The sequence below is a fragment of the Anolis sagrei genome, chromosome 1 (assembly GCF_037176765.1).
Source record: "Anolis sagrei isolate rAnoSag1 chromosome 1, rAnoSag1.mat, whole genome shotgun sequence".
NCBI classification, from domain to species: domain Eukaryota; kingdom Metazoa; phylum Chordata; class Lepidosauria; order Squamata; family Dactyloidae; genus Anolis; species Anolis sagrei.
Window position 1 is genome coordinate 203,525,986 of NC_090021.1, and position 18,738 is coordinate 203,544,723.

At 38.1% G+C, this 18,738-nt stretch overlaps 1 protein-coding gene across 3 annotated transcripts in view; it reads right to left on the bottom strand.

Annotated features, from left to right (window-relative positions):
• The window catches only part of GALNT13 (polypeptide N-acetylgalactosaminyltransferase 13), a 251,043-nt gene that overhangs the window by 90,862 nt on the left and 141,443 nt on the right, over positions 1 to 18,738 (bottom strand). For all 3 annotated transcript variants that reach the window (XM_060777134.2, XM_060777115.2, XM_060777107.2), the window contains exons 6-7: positions 15,477 to 15,647; positions 5,941 to 6,058 (exon numbers count right to left, since the gene is read on the bottom strand). In XM_060777134.2, coding sequence (XP_060633117.1) covers positions 5,941 to 6,058; positions 15,477 to 15,647 — 289 coding nt within the window. The remainder of the gene's footprint in view (positions 1 to 5,940; positions 6,059 to 15,476; positions 15,648 to 18,738) is intronic.

Sequence of the window (18,738 nt, forward strand, 5' to 3'; positions counted from 1 at the left end):
AGCTTCCCAAAATATAATACTTTGGTCACTTTTAGCAAACTGTAGATTCTTTGGCTAATCTACTTTAAAGGGTTTCTTTTTGTACAATAAAATTTGGTTTGGGGGGGTAGAGAAATTAACGTTAGAAAAAACATGATAACCATACAAATGACTGCATGCATTCCAGGAACATTTTGGAATTTGGACAACAATCATTTTCAAATATCCCTGGATTATATCCCCCTGAACTGTTAGATATATGTATGATTACATTGTTGATATAAACAAAAAAAGAATTCTGCAGGGGGAAAAGCTAGCTTACAGTAAGCAGACAGTAAAAGTGTTCGATCTCTATAAATTACACTTCCTTTCTGAGACATCTTGTAGCCCCAGCACACACAGAGGATTAGTAAATCATAAGGAAAAGGGTGGCAAAAAGAAAAGCAGTAAAACTAAGCCTTTAAATATAAGATGTATGCAAATCTCAAAAACAAAGGATTTTTTGACAAAAACAAGAACTGAATGGTTTGAGGGAAATTTTAAAATTAGGAAAGCTTCTCTGCAATATTGATCCTATTTTCAGGAAATTAGAAATGTGTATTAATGAAAAAGAGGCTGAGAGGACGCTTGGTGCACAGTTTGAGAAGTGCTGTAAGGCAATTTGCTCAAGAAAAGTCCCTCTTAACTGGCAGGACTCTCTCTTTCCTTTCCTTTTCACAAGGGGTACTTACTCCTTTTGCTTATCTCAAGAAACAATGTGGAGTTACACTACATTAGATGTTCTGTTCCAAAGCTAGGAGAGGATGCAGCAGTTTGCTTTCCCCTGATCCTACTGGGAAGAGTATGAATTCTCTTCATCCCCTGATCTCCATCCTGCTGAATTAACTGAATGCAAACTATATTTGCACTTTGAACATGGGGCCCTTCCACACAGCCCTATATCCCAGAATATCAAGGCAGAAGATCCCACATTATCTGAGTGTGGATTCAGATAACCCAATTCAAAGCAGATACTGTGGGATTTTTGGCCTTGATATTCTGGGTTATAGAACTGTGTAGAAGGGCCCTCAGTTTGCACCAGGACAAAAGGGAAAATGTGGGCCCTTCCAAACAGTCATATAACCCGGAATATCAAGGCAGAAAATCCCACAATATTATGTGTTTTCTGGTCTGTATGGCCATGTTCCAGAAGCATTCTCTCCTTACATTTCACTTGCATCTATGAGGTCTTTACAACTTGTCATAGATACAGCCCAGAAAACAAACACAAACCCAATGAATCCAGCCATGAAAGCCTTTGACAATACATCCCACAATATCTGCTTTGAACTGGATTATCTGAGTCCACACTGCTATATATTCCAGTTCAAAGCAGAAAATGTGGGATTTTATTCAGATGTGTGGAAGGGGCCTGAGAGGTGGAGAGAGAAAGCAGGGCATTTTAAAATCAACTGAGAAAGTGGGATGCCAGAAGATTAACCAGCTTCTCTCTAAAAGAATGAGGAAGCTGTTTTTGGCACTGACTGTTCACTGTTCACCATGATAGATAGAGGAGAGAAGGAGAGCGGTGTCTTTGCTTGCTTCTGGATATCTGGGATCTTGACAAGCCTTTAGTACTGGTCACTATGGGTGCATTCACAGATAAAAGACCCCAGAGCTGGTCCAGAATACAATAGTCTGGGCCAAGCTGGGGGCAGCTACATTGCCTGCCTGAATCCCGCTATAGTGGCAGAATGGAAGCCAGATTGTCCTGTGGGATGGCAGCCACCCTTACTTTACAAAGGGAAGGCCACCCCCCCCCCCCCCCCGTCCTCACACCATGGAAAGCAGGAGGCTGTATGGGCAGTGGGATCAGTTATAAATCATACTCCCCTGGTGTGCGGAGTTACTTCAGTTTTGGGGAAGCCTAGGAGGATTACCCAACTTTGTCTTAAAGCAGAGAAAATAACTTTAAGTGGTCTTGCCACACATTTGGGACAAGATGGCCCTGTGTCACATGGATGCCAAAGAGTTAATTAGCACTGCTTCAGGTTAAAATGCCTGTGATAGCAGGAAAGCAGGAAGGTATTCCTTTGGCAGGTAATTATCTCAGGTCACCCTGTGTCTAATCATTACATGATTCAATACAGGATTCTTCAGACATCAACCTACACAAAATCAAATTAGTATTAAGAATCACATACCCACATTCTAACCATCTCATAGTGTCATGCAAGAGTAGGGTTTTGTTTGTTATCTTAATTCATATTCCTTTTCCATGTTTCAAAGTATGTAATCCCTCCCATTTGATACAGTCTAAGCTTCTCAGAAGGTATTTTTTACAGACTAACTGTCATCAATTTTAAACAATTTAAAAATGTTGATTAACTGACTGATCAAATGAAGTCAAAATATAGGAAGCATTGTGCAGTAGGAATCTGACCCTCAATAATAAAAAAAGCTTAACAGTGGGATACAAACTCTAGCCCTCCAAGCAAATCAGCACAGGATTAACTATAATAGGACTCAGGATTAGCTGCATCTTCTAAGTGGCAAGCGGAAGCTGTTCTGCCAAAGAAGAGATGAGTCAGTGCTTCTCCCTGCTCCCTGTAGGAGATAATCTTTGGGAATCTATATCATTCGGTTGCTCTCTGTCTACCAAAAGCATGAAGAACTTCCCTTAGAATTCAAGAACCAACTAATTAAGTTCTCTAAATTGAATTCTCTTTCAGGGAAGTTAAACATGAATTAATTAGAAATATTAGAAAATAAATTAATATAATTAAAACAGCTCTATTTGTCTACCTAAAATAATAGTTACTATAAAAATAGCACCAGCACCAGATACATGGATCTGTGTATGAGTCAAGCAAAACTTGCTTATTTGCAAGGGAGTGTCAACAGAAATGTCCAATATAATAAAGGATATGTGAAAGCCAATTTGCTAGCATTCAGAACAATGATATAAGCACTGGGATGAAAATAAGGATCTTTAACAAATACTCCAAATAAAATACAATTTAGAAATTGTCATCTAAATGCATAGAGTTAGATCATGTTTCCTATCTGTATTCCTAACAGTGTATCTCTTAAGAAGAATGTACTACATCTGTGGACCAGAAAATTTAAGACCCTTACCAAATTACTAATTCCCAGGATTCCACAGGATCAAACAACTGCAGTGACATCGATTTATACTATTTTGGAGTTGCAGATACACTTTAATATTCTATAGTTTAGAAATACTACTGAATTTTAAAAGATTAAAAGAAATTCCATATCTCTTCTTTTAAGTAGAATTGCGAGGGGAAATGGAGAACCAAAGCATGCAGACCAATTTGAGGCCAGGTTCCATAGTGAATACCTTCATGGCCTCAAACTGGTTCCAGAAATGTTAGTTTAATCAACTGTACAGCTAAACTGGTTCCTCCCAAACTGATTCCAAGCTGTATTATAAGGTCATAGTCAGTTTTGCCTGTCTTTACTCAACTGGTCGATCACATATTTCAGGAAAGTAGAATGCTATAATTCAACACTGCATGGTCCATATTTGTCACACACATGCAATTCTCATTTTGTTAATTATTTCTCATTCATTTCATTAGATACATTACTTTCTTGCCTGTCCACCAATTGACTTCATATAACTACTGAAATTCTACTCATTTAGCTTCATCCTGACAACAACGTTGTGATGTAGAAGAATAACTGTCTCAAGTGAGTTTGATGCGTCAAGGGAGACTAGAACCTAGATTTTCCAACACACTGTCTTGCGTGCCACATTGTCTCCCACAAATGTGCCTAAAGTTCAATTTTCTAACTTTATAATTTACAAGGGCATTTGCAAAATAACGGAACATCAACCACAAGGAATATTCATTTGTTAAGGGCAATAAGCCTTAACAAAACTGAAATGACCAAAACTGAGCCAATTTGTTCCAGGACATGAACAGAATTTCTTTTTAACCAAGAATGATTAAACTTCTTTCATAGATTTGTGGACACGTTATTAAAAACATTTGGAAACCTTGGCTCCAGAAACATGGTGGCTTTCAACATTATTTAAAGTCTTCGCACATACCATATCTACTCGTCCAGGATAGGTTTGGGGAGCAAAAATATGGATTTTAGTATAACTTGTGGATAAGTCAATTGTAACAGACAAACCTTTTCCTCTCCTTTTAAAAATGCATTGAAGGAACATGCTTCAGAAAGGCAAAAAGAAAGAAAAGGATCTGTTAATTTGAGAGGTCTTGTCGGTGTGTGTATGCAAACTGCATTGATTTAAAAATATCTAAATTTCCTCAAATATATATAGATTAGATAGTTAAAGAAATATAAATGAGGAAAAATAATTAGGATGCTCCCTGGGGGAAAAGTGGGACTGAGGAGAAAAGCAATGAAAGCATCATGACTCTATTAGAAACCCAGTCCCAGGAATCAAGCCAAAGAAAGAAAGATTGCCCTTTTTCCTTCCCTCATCCTTTTTTCAGTCTACGTGGCATACATCAGCAATGTAGGTGTTGTAGATCAGCAAGAGGCTGATGGTTTAATTGATGATTTAAAGAAGAAATTTAGTTTTGTGAAATGATGGTTCTCTCTGTGAAAAAACTGGCTCAGAAAGTGCAGTGTTTCAAGGCCAGTCAGAGAAGCCAGAGGGAGCAACAGAAGATAAGGAACCGAGTGAAGAGAGTGATAAGGAGAGTTCTAAGAAGAAACCACCTATAGCTACGGAGATCAACAAAAGGTTTTGGTTATAAATCAGAGCCGAAAATAGAGTATGTCGGTTTTTGGTTATAAATCAGAGCCGAAAATAGAGTATGTTGGTCTGAGAGATTATGTGGGAAAGCTGTGGAGAAAATTTATGGGAGACATAATGCTTTCATGGATGTCTATTAAACAACAAGTTGTTTACCTTAAGGGAGGTTCAGACAATGATGTGTTAGAGTGAGAAGGTAAGCCTGAGTTCTCTGGTTCAAGTCAAGCCTTGGTTTTGGATTTAATATATCCTGGAAGTTTTCTATGTTCATATACTCCTGTTTAAGTTTTACTAGTTATACCTGCTTGCTTGTGGACTTATGCATTACCTGTGTTTTCTGACTGTTCTTGAACATTATCACCTCTGGAACTTTTTGAGACATTTGGATTATTGTTTGGATAACACCTGTTGCTAAACCTTTTCAGATTATATTTCGTATTCCTGCTTTTTATATGCTTTTATGTGTTTTTACAATAAACCGTTTGTTTATATTCCTGGACTCTTGTGTGGTGCAGTTGTCATAGCTGTTTCCAGGCCCGGAGTGCAACAGTAGGAGAGTCCAAAAATGTGGCACAACTGGCATTTTTGTGTGTGCATCAAATGGAGTGGTGTACAGGAAGGCATTTTAATAGGGCTTACTGCAATCTCTCTTGCAAGGTTTACAGTGGCCAAAACTGCAGGGAGTACAGCATTTCTAGCATTAACCAGCGGATAAGTCAACCAGGATTTTGGGTTGAGTTCTAGTTATTTTTTCAACTTTTAAACACAAATATATGGTATTTTGCTTATTTGAGTGAAAAGTCGGAGAAAATTATTATAGTAATCTGTGCCATGTTATTTTCAAGTAACCAAAGCTTCCAAAATTGTCACCTCATGCAAAAAATAAAAACAAACAAACAAAAGCCCCACAACTTTAAAAATACAGAATAGAATCCAACTAATATTCCTCTGCCACCAAATGGATTGGGAGGAGAGTACTCTTTACCTTTCAAATCTATTCTGGAGATTTGAGCGATCCTCCAGAGCAAATTTAAGGGTGAATAGAGGAAACTCTCAATCTGCACATCAAAACTTTCTGTGAAGACTGGTTGGATTCTACCCATAACTCTGAAGCAAAATAAAGATTTCATTTTAGATAAAACAAGTATGCCTGTCTTAAATGCTATTTTTTACAGGAAAAAATTGTGCCAGTTATCAGAAAAGGAAGTAAAATAGAAAATTACCCTAAAAGACATTTCAAGATTTTCTCCACCCCAGATATCCATTCCTGCATCGTAAGTTCCTATCTCTTCAAAGTAGTTTCTGTCAATAGAAAATAGGCCACCAGCCATAGTAGGGGTCCTAGTTGAAAACAAAAGAAAAATAAGAAAGGGAAGGAAAAGAAAAAGAAAAAATACTTTTTGAAAGATACGGTGTGGAATTCTGCATGTGATACTACACCATAGCATATATTTTTCCAGACACTTTAGACATCATTAAATTCTATTTGCTGCAAGTGGAAGGTGTACTTTTAAGTTTTATCATTTTAACTGCCTGCACGTGGAGTCACTAGCCAAGGACTTATAAATATTGCACAACAATAACTAGTCAAATTATGCATACATTTAGATTTTTCATTTTCAAAAAGCCTGCTTATATCTTTAAAATGTATGTATCTTATGGTTCAGCAGGGAACATTGTGCTGCTAAATGCAGGCTAAAGTTTTTTAATGGGGAGGATTATGATGCCTTTGTTTCTATTTTCAGAGAGTTCGTAAAATTATCAGGCACAGTCACTTTACAAGTGTATAAACTTCTGCAAGAGATAGATCCACTTAATGTGTATGCCTACATAAATGTCAACGTCCCAACGCCTAAAAATATGTATAATACTTTTTAACAAGTGTCTTTGTAGTTTAATTTCTTTAGACTTTGTTGAGAATTGTATGTTTACAACAAATATGTTGGTTTTCTGTTTGAACTCCCACAGTGGAGTCATTTCATGGACTCCAAAATCTTAGCCCAATGATTTGGTTGCTTAATGATTTGGTCATTTGGGCAATATAAACAGCTGAACAGCTGAGGGGGCCCTAATCTGCCTTAGCCATGTGATTGTTATTGATTATATCCACTGATTTATGGAAATGCACAACCTGTACATTTGATAGCACAACATGGTGGATTATTTGGAAGTACCTTTTCAAATATCCACCTTTCAAAGAGGGGTAGCAGCAAGAAATAAACATTGAACTTCATATTATCTTGCAGGCAACAAGAAATTGTGATCCCCCCTCCCCAGCACACATGACGCAGGATAGATTTCACTTGCAAATGCAGCATGACCGGTGGCACCGATATACGTAGTTTCACTTTTCCATTTTTCCACATAGGGCCTGCTGTATGGGCTATACTCTCTTCTTGCTACTCATTTGTCTCTTTGAAAATAATAGGGTTTCCTATTATCCATGGTTTCACCTATCCATGCAAATTCCAGGAATATATGCTCAACAGTTATCAGGCTATACTGCAGTGGTTCTCAACCTGGAGTCCCCAGAGGTTTTTGGCCTTCAACTCCCCGTAATCCTAACAGCTGGTAAACTGGCTGGAATTTCTGGGAGTTGTAGGCCAAAAACATCTGGGGACCCCAGGTTGAGAACCACTGCTATACTGTGTATGTACAGTAACACAGTACATACACAATTGGCTCACTGTATCCATGGATTCTTTATCCACAGATTGAACCATCCACAACTTGATTTTTTTTTAAAAAAAATCTTAAAAGACAATCTTAGTTTTGCCATTTTATATAAGGGATACCATTTTACTATGCATAATGGAACTTCAATATCCATAGATTTTGGAATCCATGAAAATAAAATTTCACTGGATACCAAGGGTCCACTGTATGAGAAATGAATTAATAGTTCATTACAGGATATTGTTAACAATATTTGAGGAACACTGATACCAAAAAGTAACATCTATCATGCAACAGGATTAGCATAGTAGAAAACAAAATTTCCACTTGCTCCCTTCCTCTGCCTCGTGCTATAAATTGGCTCTCTGTCACCCCAGAAGATACCAAAGCAAAGATGGGGGTGGGAAGCATGGGGGTGGATCACCACAGACTGATACTTCAGGGCCAATCTAGTGTGTCATATGCCGGATTAGCCCCTGTAAGGGTCACATAAGGACTTCCCCAGCCATTGAGGAGACCACCCTGACCATCCCCTCCTACACTCCTTGTCACTGCACTTGCCAGATATGACATGGGTCCTACCTGTTTTCCATTGTCTGCAATGATATCAGCTGGGGTAAAGGGTGAGTAGGGAGGAGGTGGTGAGGAGAAATCCCCCCCCCTTCCATTCTAGAGCAACTGATGTCATTGCAGGTAATCCCCCCCCCCCCAAAATACATATACACACATCTGTTTTCCCTTCCAAAATACCCACATCATGGCCTGATACTGTCACAACATTAAGAGTGACAGAGGACAGTGACTGGGCTGTCCAAGCCTGAAAACATGGCAGTTTTCAGTGGGAACAACTGTGTCCATTTCCATTCTGGAACTGTCCCAATTTCTCAGACAGGCCCAAAGTCCAGGGATAGTTCACATTCTGGGACAGAATTTCCCAACTTCAGTTAATGCAAGGGAAGGCCATGTGGTTAGATCAACTCCATGTGGTGCCTGGCTGCTACATAGCTGATTCTGTCTACACTAGCCTAAGTGTAGAGATTAGAAGGCCTGAGGGAAAAAACAGGGGGAAAATGGGGAAATGGGGGGGGGGGCAACTACAAAAACTGTCCCCCCCCCCCCATTTTTCTGAGTTTGTTTTAAATTAATTTGGAACCTTTGTTTTCAACGTCAAATATGACTCATTAGGGTTTTTTTTAATGATATCCTGTAGCTTTTGTACACAACATATATGATAAAGGAACTTTCTGTCAAGTTCTCTTTACAGAAAGAGCTTATAGAGAGTTCTGTTTTACAACTGTCTGGACTGACAATTACCTGCAGGCTTTTACAATACAATCACTGAATTAATTAACCTTTGCCGTAAATTCTAGCTACTAGAGCAAAATCTGATATTTCTGTTACTTAAAATCTTTAGTAATGCTACATGACAAATGAAACAGCTGCTTGTTATTCCTAAAGAATTCAATAGTTATTTACATTGCCTTTCTTTCCAAATGAAAGTGAATCCCATTGTCTCTCCCAGTGGCCATGCAGAAGCAAAAGTATGCTGCTCAAAATTGATGGCATCAATAGTTCTGAATTAGAGGTTAAGCATGCATAAAGCATTTTATTTATTCAGATGCAGAGGACAAATTTAGACAGTTAGTAAATATGTCACTGTAGTTATTTTAGCAGTATGATTAATTCTGAGGTGGTAAGGGATTTCTGGGTAACTCCATCTTGACTACCAGCATCCTGTGCACATGTATGTGTGTTGTCTGTGCATTGGGGTGAAGGTGAGGGTTATTATTATGGAACTAGAAATGAAACTTGTGCTAATATGAAGAAGACAAAAGCATGCAAGGGTCTGAAAATAAAATGTGCTTCCATATGAATTCCCTGAAAGCATTCAAATGATTTATTTATTTATTTATTTATTTAGCAAAGAGGGAAGAAATGGAGACAAACTGCCCACATGAATATATAATTTGAAGAAAGCCTCTATTGAACAAAAGGAAGAAGAAGGAGATCTAACATTATGAAGGATGTTTCCAAAATCTCCTCAGAGTGGAAGTGTCAGGATCTCCTACAGTAGCTCCTGCAGGCTAAAAAGAGCTGTGTTTCAAACATTCCCCAGAGAGCTCCACACACACAGGTTTACAGCTGATATTCTCAAGTTCTTCCCTCTAATGCAGAGCTTTCCAAATTGTGTGTAATTACATATTCATATACTGGCTCCAGTGTGTAGCTGTGTTGTGTGAATGTAATCAGAAACCTTTGAGTCTATGTGAAATAAGCAAAAAATCATATATTTTAAGAAACATAAATGCACGATTTTCATGAGATATGGTGTGTCCCCATACACTTCATTATTACAATTTATGTATGTGTCTTAATCTCCTGTAAGGGGTTAGTGTAACCTCTGGTTTGACTGTGTTGCAAAATGGTGTGTGTCATCAACATGAAATGTCTGGAATGTTCTGCTGTAATGTCTGAAAAGCCTTGTCCATTTTGGACTTGTTTGGACTTATTCCATCTACAGAAATCTCAAAAAGATATTGTGCAATTTCATGGGAAAGGAAAGTATCCCATGATCCAGTTACACAACTAATATCTAATGGATAAACATCCATCCTTCCAAAATTTGTGACTTCTATTTTACATGTTTTCAAACAGTTACAGACTCACAACAATCACATATATGCCTTTAAGATTACAACAGGGTCAACTAGAGAAGCCACTGTAAAGTAAATCCACTCTTGAATTTTCAGCTCCTCCTCCTGCCACAATTTGCACAGGAGCTCTTCTGATGCAGAATCTGTGAAGCTGTAAGATCTAAAATCAGAAAGATCCCCCATACAAATCTGAGCAATCATAACGTCAAAGGGGGTTCACCATCCCAATGACAAAGGATCGAGAGGCTAATCTTGTATTACAATCAACTGAATAACTTTTTCCAGTGCATATTGAAATGGTCCATTCTATGGTCAATTACATCATTTATGAGGCTTGTCAAAAATTCAGTAAAGAAGTCAACACCAACATAAAAAACAATGACAACATACAGAAAAAATCCAAAATACTGAAAATCATGCTAAGTCCTCAGCCTCAAACTATGTTGACGATAACATTTACATTTTAAGCATCTTAGGAACTTCTGATTGCTTAGTATAACTACACTTTTAATTTCTCCTCATAATACTGAAGATTTAAAATTTGGTTTTAAATGTAAGCCCAAGTCTTATAGTTAATAGAAACGGTCATATCTTGAATATATGAAATCTCCTAAAGTGGCAGTTGATTACCTTGTAAACCTGCGAGCTCAAGATGATAGTTCTCCTCAAGGTATAGTTGAATATAACTTTGCTCACCAAATTTTGATCATCTCTCTAAAACCAAAACTGAGAAATGCCTTGCCTGCATGATTTCCTGCATGATATGGGTGTCTTAAGAATCACAATAAACTACTTGTAAGTAATACATTTGCAGATCTCTAAGAAATGATTATTCTCACTGTGTAATCATGGCTAGGGCCTTATGCAGCCAATCACATATAATCCAGCAGTGTTTTGATACCTGCTGCTGTGAAGACGCTGGCCTTCTTCTGCCTTTGGGGGCAATATCAGATGTTCTTAAAAAGTTATATTACCATGAGGACACCTTTAAAGATCCACAGAACTAGCACTTCTTACCTATTACAAACAAACTAAAATTGGCACATATCAGCTTATGCCCCTAGGTCCTGACTACATTAAAAATGTGCCTGTGGAAAGCAGAAAAATCTTAGCTTGGATTTTCTTGGCAAAGAATTCTGAAGCCTAGGAGTAAATATCAAAATTGGTGGAGCTAGATGCCACTAGCTTTCTATATAGCTGCAGCCCCAGTCCCTGGAGCTCATAAAACAGGCAGCAAGCCCAACAGGTGGGTATTTAGTGGGAAAACGTGAGTGCAGCCCTTCGAAAGCTTTCATAAGCAAATAAAAGTAAGAATCTTCTTGCCAAGAATCCTCCCCTGATCCTTGTGCTGTACAAAATGAAAACTATCCATGTGTAACTGGAAAAGGAAGTGCCAAGTTTATATCAAATGCAAGAGCCAAGATCACATCAAATGGAATGTTATAAACTATGCCATCTGGGTCAGCGCAACTACAGATAAATTCCTTACAATGAACCATTAAGTGTTCTTCTGCTATTTTGTTTTTCAAGATATATCATTCCTATGATTACTTAAAAAGGCACTATGAGACCTTTCCATGCAGAAACAACGGTGGTGAAGGAGTGCAATTTCTCCACCGTTGTGACTGCTATGCAATAGGTCTTCACGTGAGATCTTGTCGATCTTCATCTAATCCTTTTTCTGAGTCTTACGCCAGACTCACTGTTCTTTATGGAATAATTGCCTGCTGAGAGGATAAGAGATGTTGGGAAGCTTCAGTTCTCTCATTCTGCACTTAATTCTGCAGAACTTCAAGAGTCATATGATGTTTGAACTCAACCACATAATAAATCTATAGAAAGTTCCTTTATCACAGTGTTTCTCAACCTTCTTAACCCTTAATACAGTTCTTCATGTTGTGATGACCCCCAACCATAACATTATTTTCGTTGCTACTTCTTAACTGTAATTTAATCACAGGATGCATTTTCATTCATGGGACCAAATTTGGCACAAATACCCATTACACCTAAATTTGAATGCTGATGGGGTTGGGGAGAGAATTGATTTTGTCATTTGGGAGTTGTAGTTGCTGGGATTTATAGTTCACCTACAATCAAAGAGCATTCTGAACTTCACCAATGATAGAATTGAACAACACTTGGCACATAGAACTCCCATGACCAACAGAAAATACTGGAAGGCTTTGGTGGCCACTGACCTTGAGTTTTGGAATTGTAGTTTACCTATATCCAGACAGCACTGTGAACTCAAACAATGATAGTTCTGGACCAAACTTGGAATGGATACTCAATATGCCCAAATGTGAACACTGGTGGAGTTTGGGGGAAACAGACTTTAACATTTGGGAGTTGTAGTTGCTGGGATTTCTAGTTCACCTATAATCAAAGAACATTCTGAACCCCACCAACAAAGAATTGGGCCAAACTTCCCACACAGAACCCCAGTGACCAAAAGAAAATACTGTGTTTTCTGATGGTCTCTGGTGACCCCTCTGACACCCCTCATGACCCCCCCATGGGTCCCTACCCCCAGGTTGAGAACACTGCTCTATCATCCCACCCCATAGAATTATCAAATCAGGAGTGTGCTCTTCTGAATTAGTGGCATCAAATTTCACCATCAGAAGATGACTTTTTTCTTTTTAATTCTCACAGGAATTATAGGTGAGTTTTCTCCAGATATTTTCCTGTTTTGTTTGGGATGCTCTGCTGTTTTCTATTCTATCTTTAAGCACTTTTGCTCTAATATGTACATTCTTAACTCTAATAGAAGCCACTGGTAGTGTTTTTAAAAGAATGAGAGAGCATACTTTAAAAAATCAGAATATTCAAAATAAATACTTAAGCTTCTCTAATATACCCACACCCATGCAAACACCCATGCATGCAAACACACACATACATACACACATATATCTATTCAAATATTGGTTGTTGATCAGTGTTTCAGCTGCTACTGTAGAGCAGCAGATCTATTGCAAAATTAAATATTGTATTAATCCTCGCCCAGCAGACAAGGCACTTTTACTCTCCCAGAGCTACATTTTGTTTCAGAATTCACAAAGAACTACAGCTTTAAGTCAAGTATTTATGATTCTGTCCTCAGAAGAATTGTGAAACAATGACTGGAATTCTGTAACAGCTTTTTATTAAATATACGTAGCTAAGTCGTTTCTTCTGACTCCAAACCCCTTCACAACTTAATGAAAACATCATTCCCCATGCTCTGCTTGTTGACAGAATGGATCTCCCCATGGAACTGTTGCCTAGTAAAGTAGATTTGGATGAGGAGTTACAATCATGGTAACAGTGACTGAGGAGCTATCATGAATAAAGAACACTTATCTAGATGTACACATCTGTCACTGTTTTGCACTTGTGAGTACAACTTAGTCAGAATTTTGACACTACTGCTGCAATCGTAACTTTCACACCCACTCTCAACCTACTTCACTGGGCATCAGCTTCACAGGGAGATGAAGGTCCCTTCTGTTGGTGATGAGAACATGGATGAATACTGTTTTCATCAGGTTTGAAGTGGGGGTCCAGCCAGGAGAGGTTACAGGACTTCAGCCATTGTCTTTAAGTTTTAGTCACCTGTAATATGCAGAGGGCTTTTTTTTCATTTCTATTTGCCAAAAAAAAGAATGGGATAAAAATTCTATTGGTACCTTTGGGTTGGTTAAATGTTTGGGGTATGACATTTCAGGCATGGTCCTTGAGTTTCAGTTACTTATAATAAGCATTGGGGGGATTGTTTTGTTTCTTCTTGCCAAAAAAAAAAAAAGAATGGGCCAAAGCTTCTCCTAATCAATTTGTGTTGGTTACATGTTTGGGGTTCAAACATCGGGGTTTGAGCTTTTGGCCATGGCCTTTGAGTTTCCGTCATCTGCAAGATGCAGAGGTTTTTTATTTTTCTTTACAAAAAAAAAGATGGTTGGACAAAGTCTACCCATCTCTTTGTATTAGTTACACAAGTAGGGTTCAGCATTTCTTTCATTGCAAATGGGGAGAACTGATAACAACTATAAACTAATGTTCTACCTCATGGGAGCATGTGTTTATTAGTGCTGGAAATTCAGCTATGCTTGCTGTGATATTCAATTATCCTCTTTAAAATTTATATTGCTTATTGGGTTGTTGAAGGTTGTGTATAAAAGCTGTGCTATTTACCATGGTTCTTCTAAAATATCTATGCATGTATATAAATACATAAGTTAAATGGCCTGTTAGAAATAGAGACTAAGCAAGTAGAATATTGGGGTGCAAAGGGTGACTTGGGGAGTGGCTAAGAGATAGACACTAAAACTAATGTTTGGTGGTTGGAGAGGGAGTCAGATTATGATTTTGATAGATGTGAAGTAGTAAAGGGTATAAGGTCAGCACTAGCTATTATTTTGAATTTAGATTGGAATAGGAGTTAGAATAGGAAATATTTATCCAGGATAGGTTGAAATGTATCAGTCAGTATAAATACACTCAGTAGTCCATTCTATCATGGAATCATATGCTTCTGAACATAAATTAAACTTGATTCTACCAAACATTTCTTTTAAAAAATGTTTCACAGACATTCACTTACTATATTATGTTTCAGGTAAAACCAGTCATTATATTTACAGGTGATAACAAACATTAAGAAGGGAGAAAGTCAGAGTACCAGAGTATAAAGCTCAACAGATGTGAGCTTTATAGGGAGAAAGGATTACAGGAGATTTTGTACTTGTGGAAGGATTTGAGCCAAATAGCTAAAACACTATGGGAATATAGGAGGGAGCCCCTGAATAGCATTACAATTCTGTCTGAGGTAAAACTGAAGTAAAAATTCCAGTTTTTCATCTCTCCTAACTGAAAAGTATTGGTGAGAAGTAAAGATACCACTTGGTTGAGATTCAAACACTCAATGGAAGTTGTATTTGCTGAGGGCTAAACAGCAACATACTTTATTTTAAAAATAAATTTATATGGTAAATTTAATACAGATATTGCTATAGAAAGATGGAAGTCTGCCTTTCTTTTTTCAATTTGGGCAAGAGCAGGGTAATGGGATGAAAGCTCTCATCTTTGTTTCCATGTATAAGTCAACCCAGTTTTTTGTGTCAAAATTTACAACTTATACATTAATATAACTTAACAGCAATCCTCTCATTAGACTTGGAAAAATTAAATAATCATTTATATTCAAATATGAGAATATCCAGTGAAAATATTTAAATAAATGAAAATGCAGAAGACAGTTGAAACTATCTTTCTCAAGGTAATACATTCACGTTCATTTTTCTATTTTCATGAACCATGTGATACATTCTCCTGTGTGCATTCATCTAGTCAGGGTTGTAAACAGACACACAAACACGCATAGTTATTTTTCACATACACATATGATGTAGGCTGTTATTAAAAACATTTGCATCCCTACCTCTTACCTCACAGGCAATGTTCTGTCTCCTTTCCTCCTGTCCATTTCTCTCTGTGGAACAGGGTACCAACGAAAGTTAAGTTTCCAATTAAAACCTCCATATGTCATGTCTGAGCCAGCCATATATTCAAAAGTGTCATCGCTGATCACATCGATAATAGGGCAAACAACAATCTTCCTAAAGAAAACAAATAAACAAATAAATAAGCAAACAGCACAGTTTCCATGCAAAGAAGTGTCCCAGCGCTCTCTTCAACAACCTGTAATCACCTGCTTGACAATGGATTATCTTCACTGCATTAAGTCAAAGCTCTTCCAACTTGGCAAAAAAGCCAAATTTTAAATATAAAGAAATTAATACACAGATTTATGTACATATTTACATGCTTATTTTGTTTCTTACCTTTTCCCAGATCAGAACAATTGGCTTCCAACAATTTTTGAAGTATAACAAATTGTACATACAGTAGGTGTATGTACTGTAACTATAGGTCAAAGTACGTTTGCTTATTTGATTGATCCACAAAGGCTCCTACAAGGTACATCTGCCTTGAGTCAATTTAAAATACTAGTCGGATTGGGGGGGGGGGGGGGCAGTTCACCACATCTGGAGATCTGTGTGATTCCCACCAACAACCGAAGGCGCAGGTTTCCTAACTGATCAGACAGGTCGGTCTCCTTACTAGGAGTGTGCAAAATTTCATTTCTAATTAGTAAACTGTATCTAATTCCTAAGCTTTGCATGGACAAACAAATATTAAGAAACACCTTGGGAGGGTGGCCACCCAAAAACATAAGAATCAAAACTCACCTAACATTTTTTTGTTTGAATTCTGTAAAGCTTGAATGCCTATCACAGTCAGTTTGATTTTCAGCACAAGGGAGGGAAGCCAAAAAGGATGCCATTCCTCTTTAAATTAATGACCTCCCACCATGAGGAGAAGAAAGCAGCAGGGTGGGACAAAGTGAGTGAAAGAGACTAAGAGAGCACAGAATGCTGGGAAATGTAGTTTGGGAAGGTGGGGAGCATTGTGGCAGAGAATTCAAAAGGCTCTGCCTAAAACTATGTTTCCCAGAATTCTGCTCTGCATCAGAAAGCCTCAATCAGGATAGGGGAGAGATTTGTGCCTCCTAGCAGCAGCCAGAGTTCCAATAAATTGTTGAATCTGAAAAGATGAGGATTGACTGATACTTCAACAGAAGTAAGTAAATCAATGCTGGGCTGGGAAGAAATCCCTAAATTGAAGTTACATTGGTTACAACATGAGAGACATTCAATGAGATAGCTGTTGCAGCTTTTAAAAAAACGTTTTTGTCAAAACTTAAAAAAATTCCAACAATCAGTAGTTGAATAAATATTTCTGAAACTTGGGGGAATGATCCCTGTTGTAGTTTTTTTTAAAAAAAAATGTAAAACCTTTGTAAATTCCCCAAAAATCCGTGAATGGGTGAAATGTTCTGAACCTTGATGGGCTAACAGTGGTATATGTGTTTTATAATTGTAACAAGTTTCATGCCAACAGCTTTAACAATAAAGGAGAAAGGAGCACAATTAATTACTTAACAAAAAGTAATGCAAAAGTAGTTAAATCATTATAGTTACGATACAGATCCTGTCCAATTTTGGAAACACTTTCAAAAAATGAGTATTGAAATTTCTTTTCATTGATTGCACAGGCCTCTTCCTTACTAGGGTACATCTCCAAACCTCCTCACCTCTTTGATAGGTAGGCTGGGGATGACGGGAGTTACAGCCCAACAAGTCTGAGCCATCTGACCTGTTAAGAGAAGAGCTATAAAGGGAAACCCAGCCATATCTGTGATGCTCAGCTTGGATAGGGAGGAAGATGAGTTGCTAGAAAGGCCTGCAGATGAGATGGAGAAGAGCAGTTCTCAGCATGTCTAAAGATGGGAAGGCCTGGAAAAAAAACCCAGAAAAAATTGGGAGGAAAACTGTCCTCCCAATTTTTCTGTCTTCATTTTTTTCCCAGGTCTTCCCATCTTTAGACATGCTGAGAGCTGCTCTGCATCAGAAAGCCTCAATCAGGATAGGGGAGAGATTTGTCCATCCTAGTCATGCCTAGCTCATCCACTGCTAAATATGAGCCCACTGCTGAAGCAAGCACCTCTCAGTAGACTGTGCAAGCTCCACTGGATGAAGTTGAAGCTAGGAAGTCTCAGCAGAAGACCATTAAAGTGACAGTTACAAAGGGTGGAGCTTTGTAGGTCCCTAAGGTAGTCTGAAAATGCTCATTACACAGGCAGCAGCTGATATCCTGACCCACACTACAAATCTAATTAGTAATGGCACTCCCATGCTGTGGACAATGTTGTTATTGGATTCAAGTCCAACACTTGATTGTTTTTGTGCTTCTGACCTTGGACTTGACTATATTGCTATTCTGGCATGATTTCAAAAGAATTCTGACTTCCGTTTCTTGGACTTTGGATCTTGGCGTTAGCTCACCATTTTCTATTTATTTGTACTTTGTACTGCTGACTTATGGATATTTTGTCTTCACTTCCAAGGACTGCTGATTTGGGCTTCTCTTACATTGGACTGTTGAATTTGGGTGAGCTTACTCATCTCTGTTGGCTGTTTGGATAAAGTTACTGGTAAGCAGGAATGTGTATGACAATATTTCAGACTGATGGCAGTTGAATCCAAGCCATGTGAATTGCAGCTGCCCAGATGGGGAATTATGGCCAGTCAAATGTGAGACTGATGGGGGATGCGGCTGGCCAGATCTGAAACTGATAGGAGTTACAGCCTTACCAGTTCTTGAACTGATGGGAGTCCATCCATCAACTGTACAATTTTATAAAAGGTACCATTATATGGGTATGCATTTCTTATGTGACTAGCCTGGGCAATGCTGGATATATATGCCAGTTGCTAAAAAATCCAGATGTAATTTCTTGATAGCTAGAGCAAATAACATTACTATATAGGCGCTGTAAGGATAATAATCTCGCAATAATTGCACCATTATATCCTGCGGAACAGTTTTGTGGAATGATTGGGGAAAATAAATTTCTTTCCTACTTTCCCACTCCCAAGCCTGGTACTATACAGGGCAACCCCTGCATCTGCAGGATCTTTCTGGGTATTCGCTAGACATTTGTATCTTAATTTTATATAGTATGCTTCTGCTGGAAATCATTCGGTACCATTATCTACCATGGATATCAAGGTCCCACTGTACCATTATAACTTGCTATTACAGCTTTCTTTGAAGAGGAGCCATGCACATGGACCTGAAAAGGAA